Source organism: Carlito syrichta, unplaced genomic scaffold (genome assembly GCF_000164805.1).
Source record: "Carlito syrichta isolate Samal-C Ts95f unplaced genomic scaffold, Tarsius_syrichta-2.0.1 Scaffold305019, whole genome shotgun sequence".
NCBI classification, from domain to species: Eukaryota; Metazoa; Chordata; class Mammalia; order Primates; family Tarsiidae; genus Carlito; species Carlito syrichta.
The window spans coordinates 146721-163699 of record NW_007249115.1 but is presented as its reverse complement, the minus strand read 5'-3'; the positions used below and the strand labels follow the sequence as shown (position 1 = coordinate 163699).

General features: G+C 52.3%; 1 protein-coding gene across 1 annotated transcript in view; it reads left to right on the top strand.

Annotated features, from left to right (window-relative positions):
- KLF7 (Kruppel like factor 7) overlaps positions 1-16724 on the top strand; it is a gene marked incomplete at its 5' end in the record, with an annotated part of 51736 nt that extends 35012 nt beyond the window's left edge. Inside the window, 2 exons of the mRNA XM_008061060.1 lie at positions 10102-10225; positions 16673-16724. Of these exons, the coding sequence (XP_008059251.1) occupies positions 10102-10225; positions 16673-16724 (176 nt within the window). The remainder of the gene's footprint in view (positions 1-10101; positions 10226-16672) is intronic.
- Positions 16725-16979: the final 255 nt, after the last annotated feature.

The following is a 16979-nucleotide window of genomic DNA, read 5'->3' as shown; positions in this document are numbered from 1 at the left end:
CAGCCTCCCAAAGGCACGGATTACAGGCTGAGCCACCGAGCCCGGCGATTAATGTTTTATTAACTTTTTATTCAAATTTAGCATAGATCTAGCTTTTAGCTTTATTGTAGGTGGAAATCACCAAAATATATTTAAATTTTCGAGCTGACATTAAACTTTCTTGTAGTTATCTCTAAACTACAAGTAGTTATCTCTAAAAATAATTTTAAAATTCAACCTTGAAAAACAAGGTAAAACAAAACAAAAAAATTAACCCTGTTCCAAAAAAAAAAAAATATAGAGTTTCCCAAATGGTCATGTTTACCAATGTTAAAACTTGAAAACACATACCTTTAGGTTTAAGTGTTGTTAAGTCTAAATTTCTAAGTGAGTTTATAGTCCTTTTGAAAATTACAGGAATATCTATCTTAAGAGTGCTGGGTTTTGTTTTGTTTTGCTGCAGGGAGGGGAAGTGGTGTTAGATGGTTATATCACTAGATACTATTAGAATATATATATAATTTTGTATATATTTTATGTCTATATTACCTGTATAATTTTTTTTTTTTTTTTAGTCAGGGTCTCACTCTGTCACCCAGACTGAAGTGCAGTGCTCTCTGACCTCCTGGACTCAGGCGATCCTTCCGCCTTAGCCTCCTGAGTAGCTGGGACTACTGGCATGCCCATACCCGGTTACTTTATTTTTATTTATTTTTATTTTTTGCCTTTTTTGTAGAGGTGAGATCTCACTATGCTGCTTAGGCTGGTCTCGGACTCCTGGTCTCAAGCAATCCTCCCATCTTGACCTCCCAAGGTGCTAGGATTGCAGATGTCAACCATCTTACCTGGCCAGAATACTGCAAATATTTTTAATTAAATAAAAGGGAAACTACACTTTAAAAATTTTGTGGCATTTCTTGGCTTTTGGGAAACACAGTGCAGTACCAAAAACGCATGCATGGGGAGTCACAGGGAGCACACTGAGAAAGCTCTTCCATTTTCAGCAACTAGACGTATTCCAGCATCTGGGTTGGTCACTAATTTTCATGACCAACCCAGTCTTCCTCGAACATTTCAAACAATTCACCAAGGATCTAACACTTTGCCTCCAAAGCAATGTTCTAGAAAAAGTTAACAGTTGTTAGAAATGGAGCATGGACCCCAGGGATTTGTTTGTGTGTGTGCTTCCCAGCTGTCCCACAGGCAGGATGGCAGAGGAGGTGATCTGGACTCCTGCATCTGTCCATAGAGAAGCCAGTGCCGTTGCCCGGTATGTGCAGGTGATGGAGCTCCATGAACCCAAAACCTCATGGGTCTCCTGTATGACTGTAGACAACCTCTGACATCACCACCATCAAAAGAACGCCTTCCACTCATTTTGTGATTGGCCAAGCACCTTCGTGTACTAGGTCCCATGGTATCTTCATAACGATAGGGGAAGCAGGGCACATTTTAAAAATTCCTTCCGCACACAGGTAAGAGCCATACTTCCCAAAGAAGGCCACTGCCTCTACCAGGCCACGTCGCTGCCACATTGCCGAGCCGGACCTGGAGTCACCTGTCTTGTAAAGACACGTCACTCTTCCTGCTAGAGCACTGGTGCTGAAACGTGGTCTCTGGACCTCAGTTCACCTGAGAGTTTGTAAGATGCAGATGCTCGGGCCCTCCCGGTGATCAGACTTAAATGAGTCAGAACCCACCGAGTAAACTCTACTCCCTGTGGTTCACCAAGCCTGCAGGCGATTGTAGCACAAGCTAGGATTGGAGAAGCACTGTCCTAGAGGGCTGCCATGGCAGGAGATGCCTGCAGGGGAAGAGATGTTTAAGACTCCCTCAGCCCTCTTCCCCTCAGCGCGAGTCTGTGCTACCCACCTTTCCATACAGCTGAGAGCAAGGCAAGTGTGGCTCCCGCCCTCCTGCAGTTTTCATCCTGGCTAAGGAAAGACTCCACCATGCCATTAAGTTTTTTGGGGGGTTGGAGACCAGAGGCCTCTTCACTAACTGAGCCTTGTGGTTTAGTGACCATCCTCATAGCTGCAAACTGCTTCTACTCTGAGGCTCTCTGCATGCATGGTTCACCAGCCCTGATGAGCTTTCTTCCTTGGTATCTAGTTAACTCCTTCCTCTCTCGTCTTCTAAGTCCTCTCCTCAATTGCTGACCCCACGCACAGCCTCCAAAATCAGACTCTGACTAGAAGGTCTGAGATGGGAGCTAAAAATCCGCCTGTTTAGCAGAGGCCTCAGGTGATCCTGATGCGACCACAGGAGGGGAGCCCTCTAAGAGTGGGGGATGGTGGCGGTTGCACCACCTGAGACCCTCAGGATGGAAGCAGTGAGGTTGGGAGTGGTGAGAATGAAGCAGACAGCATTGAGCTGAGAGTCCACAGAGGGAACCTGTTGGACTTGGAATCTTTCCTCTGTAGTGGGGAGCTGAGATCCACAAAGGGTCCCGCTGGACCTGAGGTCCTTCCTCCCTAGTGCAGAGCTGGGATCCAGAGGGGCCCATTGGACTTGGGATTCTTCCTCCCTAATTTCTTCTCAGTGAAGAGTGAAGACTTTGGTCTGAGAGATTCTCTTCCAAGGGCGGGAATGTGGAAGGGGAACCCTGGTGTTGTAGCCACTTGTCATGGGGAAAACAGGAAGGCGGAGCCTTGTGCTTGAGTTCATGTCCGGCCTCTACAGAGTAAGCAGATTTCAAACCAGGACAGTCCAAAGTAGAAATATATGCAGGCCACATATGTAGCTGTGGATTTTCTAGTAAGCTCACTTTTTTAAGAGAGTGAAAGAAACAGGTAAGATTGATTTTAATAGTACATTTCACTTAGACTGATATATCTAAGATACGATCATCTCAGTATGAAATCCAAACAGATAGACTGAACATCTTCCATTCTCGCTGAGACTACGTCTGAGTCTGGTGTGTGCTGCAGCCTCCTGCGCGTCTTAGTCCAGATGCTCACATTTTGGGGGCGAAGGTCCCAGGCCCTACTGCCAGAGGAAGCCACACACCACTCCCGTTTTTAAGCTTGCTCTTAACTAATTAAAGCTAAATTAGAAGTTCAGTTCTTTGGTTGCACTAGCGCATGTTAAATGCCTACAGCCACACACAGCTGGTGGCTGCCCTGTTGGACTCCAGTGTCCTTGTTGCAGGATGAAGCCAGACTCTTTTCTGACCCTCTCTGGTCCGGGGGCCGAAGGTGTGTCTCACAGAGGGCATGGCCTAAATTTTGGTTTAGAGTTGGAGTCTCGCTCTGTCGCCCAGGCTGGAGTGCAGTGGTATGCTCACGACCACCCCAGCGTCGACATGCTGGGCTCCAGTGATCCTTTCGCCTCAGCCTTCCAAGTAGCGGGAATTACAGCCACCCACTACCACGACTGGCTAATTTTTAAAAATTTATTGTAGAGACGAGGACTCGCCAAGTTACCCAGTCTGGTCCTGAACCCATGGGCTCAGGCAGTCTACTCGCCTTGGCCTCCCAAAGTGCTGGGATGACAGGCTGAGCCACCGAGCCCGGGCAGTTTATAGCTTTTCAAACAAACCTCTTCAACTGGTGACCCAGCTGTGACTCAATCCAACCTGGCTCATTATTGTTTGAGTCACTGTTTTGAGAATAAAGGTAAACAGGTAGCTCTCTGCGTCTCTGTGGAGAGACAGGTGCATGATGTGACTCGATCTCTCAGGTACCAGTGCCCGGCCAGCCTTTGGGTGAGCAAGTGATGGGTGATGCGTCTACATGGGGCCCAAGTGTTAGGAGCTGTTGTTAGTGCTTTGGAATTTCTAGAAAATAAAGCCCTTGTCTTGTCAACTTGCTAAGCCCAAAACCTTGAAACAAGGAAATCTTTAAGACTCAGCTGGAGCCTAAGTGGGTCTCCAGGCCAGTGTTCCCAAGTTGTCATGGCAGTTTGACGGGTATTCTTAGTTGCCGCACCTGCACCCTGAGAGTGCCCTGGCCACTGTGGAGTGAGGGTCCTGCTCTGCCTCAGGGGTGTCTGTGAGTAAGTGAGTGGTTTTCTCTTTTCTTGGTGTCTTTGTTCCTAGCTGTGTGGTGTGAAGCCGTCGACGGGGCTTTGCCAGTTTCTCCTGGACTTTTATTTGGCAGCATAAACCGGTCACAAGTATTCTTCCTCCTTCCCAGTTGGCTTTTCGATTTCCTGATCTGAAAATTTCCCAAGTCCTTATCTAAATTCCGAAGAGACTAGGTCCTTGGCATGCCCAGATACCTAGAGTGTTTTAAAAAAATAAATAAAAGGAAAATAAGTAAATAAAGTAAAATTAGTTTTCACAGAAATCTGGACGTGTCAAAGTCCTGTTCTCTTTAGGACTTGGATTAGGAATTTGACATTTTGCAGACAGGAAATGGATACAGAACATTTGTATTAGCAATGTTTACTTTCAAGAAACTTTTACACCGTGAGTGTACGATTTGGTCACATGTTCATGCTTTAGGCTGCAGTCTCTGCCTTAAAGCAGCTTTATAGCATGGCGAGTTTGGCATTTCACTTAGATTTTCTTCTCCAGTGCATCTTCGGAGAGAACCCCTACAAACAAGCTTTATGAAATGGCGCGCTTCGCTTCTCAGAGGGGTGTTGCCGGGGAGGCCAAGACCCCGCTGGTGAGACGAAACTTTAGGAAGGGTCTCAGGATCCTCCTCTGTCAGGCTCCAGAGGTAGGGAAGAAGAACATGATCTCTGATGGTGAAGAAATTGCTCGTTTGGGGTACCAGCTTGAGTCCCTGTCAGAGGGGGTCAGGTTTAAACAACCAAGCAACACTTCTGCCCTTCAGCCAGTTCCCTGGAAGGCAAGGGAGTGGTGCGCACATGGATGTCCCACCCTGTCCCTGCCGCAAGTCAGCATGCTTTCTTACGTTCGCTGGAAGAATTTATTCAGCGGGGTTGAGCCAGGCACTGCTTATGCTACTAGAGGCGCAGCGGATAGAACGGATGTCTGCATGGACCTCATGATCTGGGGGAACAGACAGTAGCACGCAGGCTGTGTGCAGTCCTGTTTCAAAGTGACTGGGTGCTGTGGGGAGCGTGGCGGAATCTGTGTCTCACAGAGGAGTGAGCAGAGACCTGAGGAGTGAGGAAGCAGGAGACACCAGGCAGGAGGAGTAGCAGGTGCCAAGGTCCTGAGGCAGGAGCAGTGTGGAATCGGGGGGGAGGTGGCGGATGGGCCTGGAAATGCAGCGGGCCCAGACCCCGCAGACTCTACTGTGGCCCCTCCTGGGCTTTTGACTTCCATTCTGAGGATGCCAGCCTGAGAACATGAGTTCTTGCCTCACCTTAACCTTTTTTTAGGTCATGGATGTCTTGGTGGTCTGGTGCAGCCAGTGGAACCTTTGCAGAATAATGTTTTTAAATGCATGAAAGCCAGTGGATGCCAAAGGAGCCATTTATATGGAAATGTACAGATTAAGGCCCCCTGTAAGGGTAGCTCTGGCTGCCAGCCAGGAATGGAAGCTCAGGCATAAGAGGCTGAGCCTGGGGTTCCTACTCATCCTGCAGCCAGGGCTGTGGGCGGGGTGGGGCCGCCCAGCCTTACTGTGGTGAGAGGACAGTGTGTGGTTTCTGTTTATGTCTTGTTCACCTCGTTCCCTTCAGTTGTCCTATCGAATGTGTGTTTCATAATAGTCTAATATATTAGGATGTTGTCCACTTACACAGTTCATGACGATGTCTACATATGTTCGAGATGCTCAGCACGTGTTTGTGACAGAGTTTTCTTATCCGTCAACTCAGATGTTCACAACACAGGGAGAGTGACCCTGTAGGAAGCTCACAAATGCCACCCAGTTGGACTGCTTTCTGTTTCAGGCCCTTTTGTGGGAGACATGAATTCTTGCCATGATTTATCCTCGCTAGATGTCAGTGGTGTTTTTCAAGCATGGTTGGTTATCCTGAAGGACCCTCATCTGGCAACAGATCTGTTCACACTTCGTTAGAACTGCTCGCACCACAGAGGAAGCCTGAACTCCAGAGGGAAGCAAGGGCCCTGGGGTTGTTGCCAAACAGGAAAAGTGGCTCTGGATGTTTGCCCTAAAGTTCAGGAGTCCTGAGGTCATCCTCGCCTCTGGTGCCCTGCGCTGCCACCCAGCCTCCCTGTGCGATGCCTCCATCCACGCACCTCCTCCGTCCTCGCAGTGCCTCCGCCCACGTGCCCGCTTGCCCACTCAGTGTCTGCTAACACGCCCCTCCATCGACATGCCTGCTGCATCCACGTGCCCGCTCCCTCACGCAGTGCCTGCATCCACGTGCTCCATCGCACACTGCCCCCTGTGTGGCGTGCCCACCTCCATCCACGCAGAGCCCTGTCCATACGCCTGTGTCCGTGGGCTGCTCCCCCCTGCGTGACACGCCTGCCTCTGTCTGTGTACCGCCTCGGTCCACATGCCCACCTCGGTCCACATACCTGTCTCCATCCACGCACCGCCTCCGTCCTCACACTCCCTCCATCAGTGCCGCCTCCGTCCGTGTGCCCCCTCCGTCCACACGCTGCCTCTGTCCATGCACCCACCTCCGTCTACGTGCACCCTCTGGACTGGAGTCCTCCCTTTCAGGCTCTTCTGCCCACCTGTCTCCCGTGGACTTCGCTGAGCATTTGTGCTTCCGAGAGCTGTGGGATCCCAGTGGGGATGTTTTTGTAGCTAGGAGAAGTATCCAGGTGGAGGAAGGAGAGAAGGCGAGGGGAAGAGAGGGACAGTGAGGCAGGTAGGTAGGCAGCTCTTCCTGAGGCCTGCTCCAGGTGGCGCCAACGGCGTGCTCCTCCCCAGCACCCCTTTCTCCTCTCTCTCTCTCTTTCTCTCTCTCTGTCTCTCTTTCTTTCTGTTTCTCTCTGTCTCTCTGTCTTTCTCTCTCTCTCTCTTTCTCTTTCTGTCTCTCTTTCTCTCTCTGTCTTATTCTCTTGTCTGTCTCTCCTCCTGATTTATCCTCTCCAGACCCTCTCTCTGTCTCTGTCTCTCTGTCTCTCTGTCTCTCTCTCTCTCTCTCTTGCTCTCTTGCTCTGTTTCTTGTTTATAAAGAAAGAGCCGTTCTTCTTTTTTCACGTAAGGAAAAGAAATTCTTTTAGAAAAAAAGATGCCTAAGCCTTTAACAAAATGAGCAGAGGTTGCCAGGCGGGCTGTTAGGACGAGAGAAATGTATCGTGGCTAGGGACGGGCCCAGCCCCCAGACCCAGCCGTACTGTTGGTATCTAGAGAGATGCAGGCCGTGCGGAAAGTACTGGCAGAAGAGTGCCACCACCCTGCCTTTCGAGGAGCACTTGGCTTGTGGAAGTGGGTAGAGAGCCTGGGAATGAGGCCAGTCCACCCCGCAATTCGTGTGCCCTAACTACAAAGCTGGAGTCCCGATTCTCAGTCGTGCTTCTGCCCCCTGACGCCTGAGCCCGCCTGCTGCAGGCAGGGCAGGGCGCCTTCCCTTGGCCTTCTTGATTGTCTTGCATTTCTTATCAGTGAGTATTTGCAGACATGGCAGCGTGCCGGGAACCAGCCAGACATGGAGCGGTGTTGATGGCCCCATCCTCTGGCGTGCTTGTGGCAGCGGGGCTCAGTCTTGTTTATGCAGTTTCCACAGCCCGAAGCCATGCTGGCTGATGGAGTGCAGAGCCACATCCAGCTGCCTCTGTTCTCACACGTGCATGTAGCCACCAGGACGCCAAGATCGCTCCCGGGTAGGACAGCGGCTTGTGCCTTGGATTAAGGAAGAGGCCTCACCATTTGTTGGGAAATAGCTAAACTGTTCCTCAAAATAAAACAAAGTAAAACTAGTTAGAGGAGTTCAGCGAGAGGAAAACCACACATTTTGAAATGAAAAAAAAAAAAAAAAGCCTGAAGATGTCCAGGCTCCTTTTTTTCCAACTTTCCCCTGTCCTTCAGTGTGGCAGCCTGTGGTGGACATTGGTTCAGCTGTGGTATTGATTCTGGGACTGACTACCTCTGCTTGTTTTGTAGATTGATTTCCTCAGAGCCTTGTTGCTTTTGGGGTGTGCTGGGCCCCAGGTTCCAGGACCTCCCACTATCTGAAGCCTTGGGGGCAGAGGGCGTGTGAGTGACTCATTCCCCTTCCTTTGTTTGTGCCAGTGTCCCCTGGAAAAACAGCTGGTACGTGATCAGCAGCATTAAAGAATGATGACAGCGTGCCCCTCCACAGGGCACAGGGTTTCTCCTCTTCCTATCTATACGCCCTCCCTCAGAGCAGTCCTAAAGAACACTTTCCATCCATATACTGAGAAAATATTTCAAACATAAAGAGCTCTCACCTGCCAGAGGGACTCCAGGCTTGGCCTTCTGGGGCTGTGACCTCTGAAGGGTTTTACTGACAGCAGGTTATAGCCGTCCCCTGTGGCCTCTGCAGACACGGATGGTAAGGAAGTGAGAAGGCCTGAAGATGGCCACGTGCGAGGCCCAGACCTGTCTCCTCACAGCTTATGCAAACCTCACAATAGGCATGGCTCTGTGGTAAGCGCACCCCCATTTAACAGACAGGGGCACCAAGGCCAAGGGCCTGCCTGAGCAAGATCCCGGGTGACACCCCCACGGCTGCCCCCTCTTCAGCCGACACCTGTCTTCTAAATTTCTAAATTTCTAGCTTGCGGGAGCCAAAGGTGACCTTGACACATGTTCAGTGACTCTTTTCTTGTCCTGGTTTCCAGAACTGAAGGCTTCCTCCCATGCCGGCAGCCTCTGGCATGTCTCCTCAGTCCACTTAGAAGAACGCCCAAGTCTCATGCCTCTTCTCTGTGGTGCCTTCAGAACAGCATCTCCCAAGGGCAGCATTTAATGAAATAAAATGTTCAGGCGTCTCTGGGTGAGACAGATGGAGACTTGGAGGTGCTTTGTAGTTGGGCGTGGAGGGAGGCGGGGTGGAATGAAGAAGTAGGTCAAGCAGGTACCTGGGCGTTTTCTCCCATTAAGCCACCTCTGGAGGTGTCGCTGTTGAAAATGGGACACAGTGGGACAGTCACAGAACTCTGGAGCCTGGGGACCCTGGAGCTAGGAGCTGGCAGTGGATGATACCAGCTGTGTGATCTTGTATGTGCTAGACATGTCCTACTAACACAGGATGCACATGTGTATAATTCAGCTCCTCCAGACCTTGAGGTCCATACATGACTATCTCCAAGAAGACAGACATGGAGAGGGGTGCTAGCTTGCCTGAGGCCAGACAGTTCCAGGTAGGCCTGGGACCCCAACCCCGGCGGGGGCTTCAAGGTTCTTCACCACCACTCGCCTGCCTCTCAGGACAGACACTGGAGTGCCATTTCCTGAGTGTATAGGGCTCCAGAGCTTATTTTCTTTGTAATTAGAACCAGTCCACTCTACAGTTGGAAAGGTAAATATTTGTCATGTTTGATGACAGACATGATGGGTTAAAAAAGTCTAAGGCAGAGTCATTTACCATCTCTCCTTGATCCACCATCTGCCTTCCCTAGCCAAGGGCACTTGAGCACAAGGGTGTGGAGTTCATGCTCATAAAGGGTTTCTTGTGGCTAAAACCTTGCTCTACAAGGTTTAACATATTTTGTAACAATATATATTGCTGTCTCATGAACACTCTGGAGTCATTAAGTAATGAGTTTCCTACCTGGACTTTGGGGACAGTATTTTCCACAAGTGCTAGAGTGGCCAGGTGATTGTCTCGCACCCAGATGTGGTCCTTTCTCCTGGCTGTGTGTTGTTTATTTGCTGGAAGGAGCTACAGCTCTGGCAGCCTGTGTAGCTCCCTACCCGTCGGCTGTGCGGCCATGTATAGCAGGAGAGAGGGAGGCAAGCCTGAAGTAGAAAATTGCTGTAGATTCTGAAGGAAATAGAATTAGAAGCATTTGTGGTTCAGATGAAAATAGCACACTTCCTTTCTGCCTGGACCATGGAGTTGAAGTGCTCCAGAGGGTAGATAAGAGTGGTTCCCAGGCAGGGCGAGGAGGGCTCCAGCTCTGGGGAAGCGTGACCGTTCCGGGCTCAAGGGTCTTGGGCAGCCGCCTTTGCAAGCAGGACTCCAGGAGGCTTGGGGAGAAGTGGCGTCCTGTGTCAGGAGATGTTTTAGGAGTGGACGAGACTGAGCCCGCGATATACCCGGCAGGGCAGGGCCTGGTGCTGCTGCTGACCTGGCCTCCATCTCCTCTTGCAGGTGAGAAGCCTTACAAGTGCTCCTGGGAGGGGTGCGAGTGGCGTTTTGCACGGAGTGATGAACTCACGAGGCACTACAGGAAACACACAGGTGCGAAGCCCTTCAAATGCAACCACTGCGACAGGTAAAGAGGGGGGCTTGCTGCCGGGGAGGTGATATGGGCTGGAGGGTGGGTGACGCAGGGGCTTGTGGACAGACCCCAGCCTGGGAGCGGAGAAGGCAGCGAGGGAGCAGCCCTGTGCGGGTTGTCAGGACGTAGTGTGGACTCTCAGTTCAGTGCTCGGGCGTTGACGAAGCCACAAGCTGTGTTGCTGGGCGCCAGCCAGCCTGGCTCCCACCTGGGGGAGACGCAGCAGTTGTAGGGTGAGGTGGAAGTGGTGGGCAGAGAGCTGTCACCTGTGGCCGCACCCTCTGAGCTCACCAGCCTCGCACTCTGTTCCCTCATCTTCAGCCATGTGGGGTGCAGAGGCTGCTCTGGAAGGAGACTGGCCCCGAGGCCCTCCTCTGAGGTGTCACTGGAGAGCACACCTATTCTCCGGGCCCTAGTCATTCTTTCTTCCTTGAAAACGGGGCCAGGCGCAGACGAGGCCTGGGTGCCTCGTCCCGCCACTTAAGTCCAAGCCTTCAGCGTTTGCTGGTGGAAGAAAGCAGGAGCCGCAGACTCTAGCCAAGTAATAGCATCTGACAGGCCTGGCATTACCAGCCAGTCACCCCGAAATGGAGACTCTGCAGGCCAAGGCGAAGGCAGGATTCGGCTGAGACATAATCAGATAGTGGGCTTGCGTCTGAGAGTGCTATCCCTCTAATCCCATTTCTGTGTTTCAAAGGAAGCTTAAGAAAATTTTTAATGTAATACTAAAGGTCTCGGTCATGATGAGAAAAATACCTCTAATATGATAAAAGCCCGGAGAGCCTCAGGGTCCCTGCTCACAGGACAGCAGCAGGGCTGGACTCTTCTCCAGAGGAAGCATGATAGCCTGTGTCCCCTGCCCCAGTCCCTGTGCCCATACCTCCCTCCCACCAGGCCTCTTCAGGGGTTGTGTTGTCTATGTGGGGACAGAACAGCGTGCCCGAGCCTCGTGGGTGGCCACGTTGGCCTGGTGTTCCCTTGAGATGTTCACAGAAGAGTGGTTATGTTCTTCCTTCTTTTTCCCTTTTTTCCTGAAGAAGCTATTTTCCTCTTAATTTTCAACCACTAAATAAAAACCCCATGCCTCCTGGAGCCTGGCGAGAGCGTCCTACCCAGGACTGTGGAAGCACACGCCACGTGGCCCATGTGTCCTGTCCCTCGGAACTCTGTTCTGCTGTCCCAGAATGCTGGTCGTTGTTTAATCTCCACCCCATTGCTGGAGTCCCCTGGGCGTAGGTGAATGGGCTGTGGTCTGCAGCGCATGCCCCGTGGTGTTCCTGTCTCCCGGCTTCCTTCAGCTCCCATCTCTCTCTCGTTGGCTGATAGAGAACTTGCAGATGGCGGCTGCCCATGGCTGGGGAGGGAGGGCGGTCCATTCTGTCAGCTGGGCCCAGAGGAGTCCTCTTTGAGTTGTCAGCTGGTCGGAAGCTGGACCAGCCCCCGCTCCAAAGTGTGTGGGACCGTGGCTTGGAGGCTGGGAGCACTGTGGGTTACTGCAGTGCTTGTGAGTGGACAGAGTCACTAGGGGACACTTTCAGAGCTCAGATTCACTCTTCACATCAGCTGACTTGCTGAGGAGTCTGCAGCCCTGCGGCATTTGTTTGTGAGAATGAAATTGGCTGTTTGTGTGACTTGTGGGGAAATTACAAATTTCCCTCTGGGGTGAGGGAAAGGTTACAGTGAGGGAGATGGGCAACTCAGCCCTTTGCTCTGTGGGCTCCATCCAAAGGCATCACGATTTCTGGAGCTAGAAACGTGCTGAGCAGATGCTGCAAAGTCTGCGGCCTGCTCCTTGGAGGGAGTGAGGCTCTCAGAGCCCTGGGATGTAGGCCAGCAGTGCTTTCTCCACAGAGCCGAGCATGGGGTTGGGCTCTCTGGGCTGCTGACAGAAGAACTTGTGTTCGGCTGCAGCAACTGTGCTAAGAATAGCCAGGCCAGGGAGGTGGTGTGGGGATCTGGAGTGGCCCCAGGGCCAAGGAAGGATGGCCTGGGGTGCCTGGGAGCTGGCATCTTGTGGATGTTTACCTTCAGCACAGAGGGCATCTGCGGCCTCGGCAGGGCGCCATGCCCTGTCGATGTGGCGGCGTGCGCGAGCGCTGTCTCTTGCCCCGTCTCTTGCCCCTGACAGCAAGCAGCCCAGCTGCCATGTTTGGAAGCCGAATAGGGCTTGGACTTCCTTCCTTAAGCACATACGAGGTCTAGCTTTGCTTGTATTTTGCCTCCAGGGTAGTTAAAAATTCCCTGACTTTTTGAGGGGTTTCTGACCAACATGTAAAGTTGTTAAATATCACACAAAAAAGTGCATTTCTGGCTTTGCCTGGGAAAGTCAGATCTGGCTACAGTGGGCTCATATTCTCATGTGGCCATGTGGCTAAGCTGGACAGCAGTCACTGCCTTTGCAAGGGCCGTGGTGACACGACACATCCAGCGACACATCCAGTGTTCCTGCAAGCTCCACATCCGTAGGTGGGTGTCAGCTTTGGGTGTCCTCTCGCCTGCTGGACTTTCTCCACACAAAACAGCCCCATTGCTTTGTATCTGTGCCTTCTCAGAGGTGGAGATGGGTGGGGCCAGGACACTGGGGTCTCATATGCCTGACTCACCTCCGCATGCCTGAATGTGCGGCCTGCGCCCTGCAGTTAGGGTCAGAGTGGAGGCAGTGAGTTACAATGAGCAGCTGGTGCCAGCGGGGCTGCAGATGTGCTGCACCCGGGACTTGGTTTTCACTGGGGGCACAGGCAGACCATCGCCCTTCTGCTTAGCTGCTGTCACCGAGACTGCAGTTGGTGTCGTGTGTCCTCATCTCAGGCAATGTGGAGGAGGCATTTTGATCCAGCCCACTTGTAGGCGGCTTAGCCCTTTGGTCCCCTGGAGGATTGCTGCTGGCCCAGGACCTGCATGACTCTAGTGTGCCTTTCCCTAGGAGAAATGGCTAGTTCCTCACTATGTAGAAATCTCAGTCTTTAAGGACCATCTTGTTTAGGGTCATCTGGCTGCTGCTTGGTTGTATAAACCTTCAGGGGTGTGTTATCCTTCAAATGTTGTGATTCTGCATTTCTGGATACCACGTTTACCTGCTGCCTTTTACTGTTCCTATGTGGAATTCAGTAAGTAATTATAAATTAGTCATGACAGTTTCTCGCTGCAGTATTGAATGTAAATGAGAACCTCAATTGTGAGGGATCTGGTCTAATTCCAAGCATCACATATTTTCTAGAATTTGAACAAATATTGATGCTCACTTGATTCTGTAGGGGTGTAGTTGCATGATATTACATGTTAAAAATTGGGTTTGCTTTTTCCACTTTTTTCCCCCAAAAGGACTTGAAGGACAAAGGCAGATGCTTGTGTCTATATGGCCAGATACCAGCAACTGGTAAAGGCAAGGCAAAAGTCAGACACATGCGCTACTGAATGGTTCTTTCAAATGAAGTTCTAGGTCAAGAATACTGACTTCCTGAAAGTCACCAGGATGCAGAAGGGCAAGGAGAAGGGTTGAGTCACTGCCAGGGCTTGTCTTCACTTCTCGGGCCTCGCGGCTCGTGTCCTCTCTTGGATAGGCAGAGCTCCTCTGTGCGTGCTGCTGCTTTCTCACGGGCACTCTGCAGGTACTTACTGCTCGGGCTTGAGCAGCTTGGCCTCTAGGTAACATTTCTATTTGCTGCTGTGATCACTTGCCACAAATTTAGCATCATGTTTCTCTACAAGTTTATTATCGTACGATCTGTAGGCTAGACGCCCAGCCTAAGCCTCACTGGGCTCAAAGAAAGGCCGCATTCTTTTCTGGAGGCTCTGGGGAAGTATCTGTCTCTCTGCGTTTTCCAGCTTCGAGAGGCTACTGCAGTCCCTGGCTTATGGTGCCCCTTCTTCATCATCAGAGCCACTGAGTCCTGCACATGGCTCCATCACCCATCATCAGAGCTTTTGTGTCTTTCTGGCCCCATCCCTCCATCATCAGAACCTTTGAGTTCTTCTCATGCTGACATCTCTGGGTCTCTCTTACAGTTCCCTCTTTTATCATTAAGGACCTTTGTGATGGCATTAGACCCAACCAGATAATCCAGGATGACCTCCCTATTGAAGATCAGCCGATTAGTAAATTTATTCCATCCACAACCTTACTCCTTTTCCATGTAACCAAACACAGAGTGTTTTAGGACATTTGGGGAGGGGCGGTTCTGTCTTCCACAGGATCCTAAAATTGCTAGCCCAGCTCTGCTTTCTCCTCAGCCGGTAAAGCAGAGGTGGCCAAGAGCACCAACTCTGGAATCAGATGACCTGGGTTCAGATCTTGGCTGGCCTCTCTCCAATGAATGCCTCATGGGACAGTGGAGATAGGATGGCACCTTCTTCAGAGGGTTCTTGTGAGAATTTGAAAGTTTACAAATACCTGCAGAGAGAACTTCCTAACTTGGATCTTCTTCTAGGTGGTTGGGATAAAGGAAGGAGGGGAAGAAGGTCAAGGGGGCCAGGAAGGCAGGCAGGAAGGAAGGGACGGAGGCAGCGGCCGGCCATTGTGTGTGTGCCCTCAGGACAGGTCAGGGTTAGCCAGTCCCACCGAAGTCCCTGCAGGCTCCATTGCTTTCGCGGTGTGCCCGTGACATGGAGTAGAGACTCACTGACGCTGCTTGGTGGCACGTCAGATCCCTTTAGAGGTGTCTCTAAGGATCGTTCACGTGTCTTGGCCAGAACAGGTCAGGCCTGAGCCGAGTGGGGTGACGGGAATGGTTCTTGTCCAGCGTAGTGCTGGGCTGGCGTGCTTCTGCCGTGCTTCCCCCACGCTGACATGGTTTCCGTCTCACCCCTGCCCCATCCCCTGCCTTTCTCTGGTTCTGTCCGGCACAGAACACACTTCAGGAATGGACGCAGACAGGGGGTGGGAGGCTGTTGCGCTCAGGGGGGAGGCGGGTTTTCTGCCCGGCTGTTTCAGGCGTGAACGAACGCCGGGAGGTCTTGACTGGACAGGAAGCCCGCTGAGCTGACCAGGGACGCTGGCCCTGTCCTAGCAGAGGTGTGGGACTGGAGGGGCCTGGGCGCGCTCTCTCAGGCGGGAGGAGGGCCCAGCAGGAGGGCATCCACCCATGGATGGAGCTGAGAGTGGCCGCTGTCGTGCGTGCTGGCTTCTCTGAGTCTCCCCAGACCCTCGGTTGCAGGCTGCGGAGTGCACTGGGCGCTCCAAGATGTGGATGCCCAAGACTGGTGTTGGCTGCAGAGGGCATTTGTGAGCTCAGGTAACTAGAACAGCAGGAGGAGAGGTGTCTTCAGGCTTGACTGGATCCAGGCTCTCGCATGCTGTTGTCAGGACTGTCTCTTCTTGTGCCCCAGATCCCCTTTCCTTGTTGGCATCATTCTCATGGGGCGCCTTCCTGCGGTAGCAGTGTGGACACCAGCAGCCCCAGGCTTCGGTCTCAGCAGCTCAGCATGCCCCGTGGAGAGAGCCGCTTTCTTCCTGTTGTCTCGGCAGGCCCCCCAGTGCTAGTGCTCCCTGGCCTTGATAGGTCATGTGACTGTCACTAGCAGATGACTGTGGCCACGACGTTGTCTAAGGAGCAGGGTCAGCCCACGGGTGCAGGTGTGCAGGTGTGCAGCCCCGAAGGTATCAACTGCTGAGTTGAGGGAGGGGTGAGGAAGGCACCCCACATCCACTCTGAAGCCAAGGAGTCCACACAGTTGTGGGCCTGGCTTCCAGGAGCTACCTGAGGCCTGACCCAAGCCTGTCACTCACTAGCCATGTCAGTTTCCTTGCACACATGCCCATGCCTGGGTGAGAACACTTGCCACAGAGGGTTGCTGAGGCAGCTCTGGGCCACGCTGGGGAATTGAGCACAGCACCCACGTGTCAGCACACACTCAGTACCACAAGCGCCCTCCTCCTTTCTTCTCTTTTGACTTCACGGAGTGTCTGTACCGAAGTGCCATAGGCAGTGTTTCTGGGCTCCTTCCTGCTGTGAAGCTCAGGGTTGGGATCTGGGTGTTGACTTGCCAGAGTTCTGCCACTCGAGGGCACAGATTGACTCCTCTTTATCGTGTCCACAGTACACAGGGCACTGCCTGGTTGCCAAAGCGCCGGTGCATTCTTTTCCTCTTTAACAATCATGGTTACGATGGTGATGGTCAGCAGCACTGAGCTCTTGCTGTGTGCCAGGCAGTGCACTGCGTGCCTTACAGGGCGTCTCCTGTCGTCCTCACAGCCCCCTGAGGTTGGCACTGCAGTCGCTCCCACACAGTTGACCAAGAATCCAGACACAGAGAGATCCCGTGCTCAATCGCCCAGCTACTAGAAGAGCTGGGGTGTGGCCCAAGCTGCCCAGCCCTTGCACATACCCTCCACTGCCAGCCTGCTTCTCAGCACACGTGTGCTGTCTGTCTTTCGCTGCCTGAGGAGTGGGGGACTCCGGAGCGATCCCTGGCCTTGCTGATGTTGTGTTGTCTATCTCCTAGGTGTTTTTCCAGGTCCGACCATCTGGCCCTCCACATGAAGAGACACATCTAAGTCCCAAGGCCGGAGCCTCTGTGGCACCAGCTGGCGTCTGGAGAAAATGCCATGAGAGGGGCTGGATGCCGGAGGACCCATTGCCTCGCAGAAGGTTCTCGCCAGCAACCTCTGCACACACGCACACACGCTGCCATGCACTCAGCTCTACTGCACCCAGCACGCCACCCTCCACACCTCGCCCCAGACGGAAGGAGCCGGGATGGAGCCATGGCGCAGCAAGGTTGCCTGGCCACTGTGCCAGCACCTCGGAGT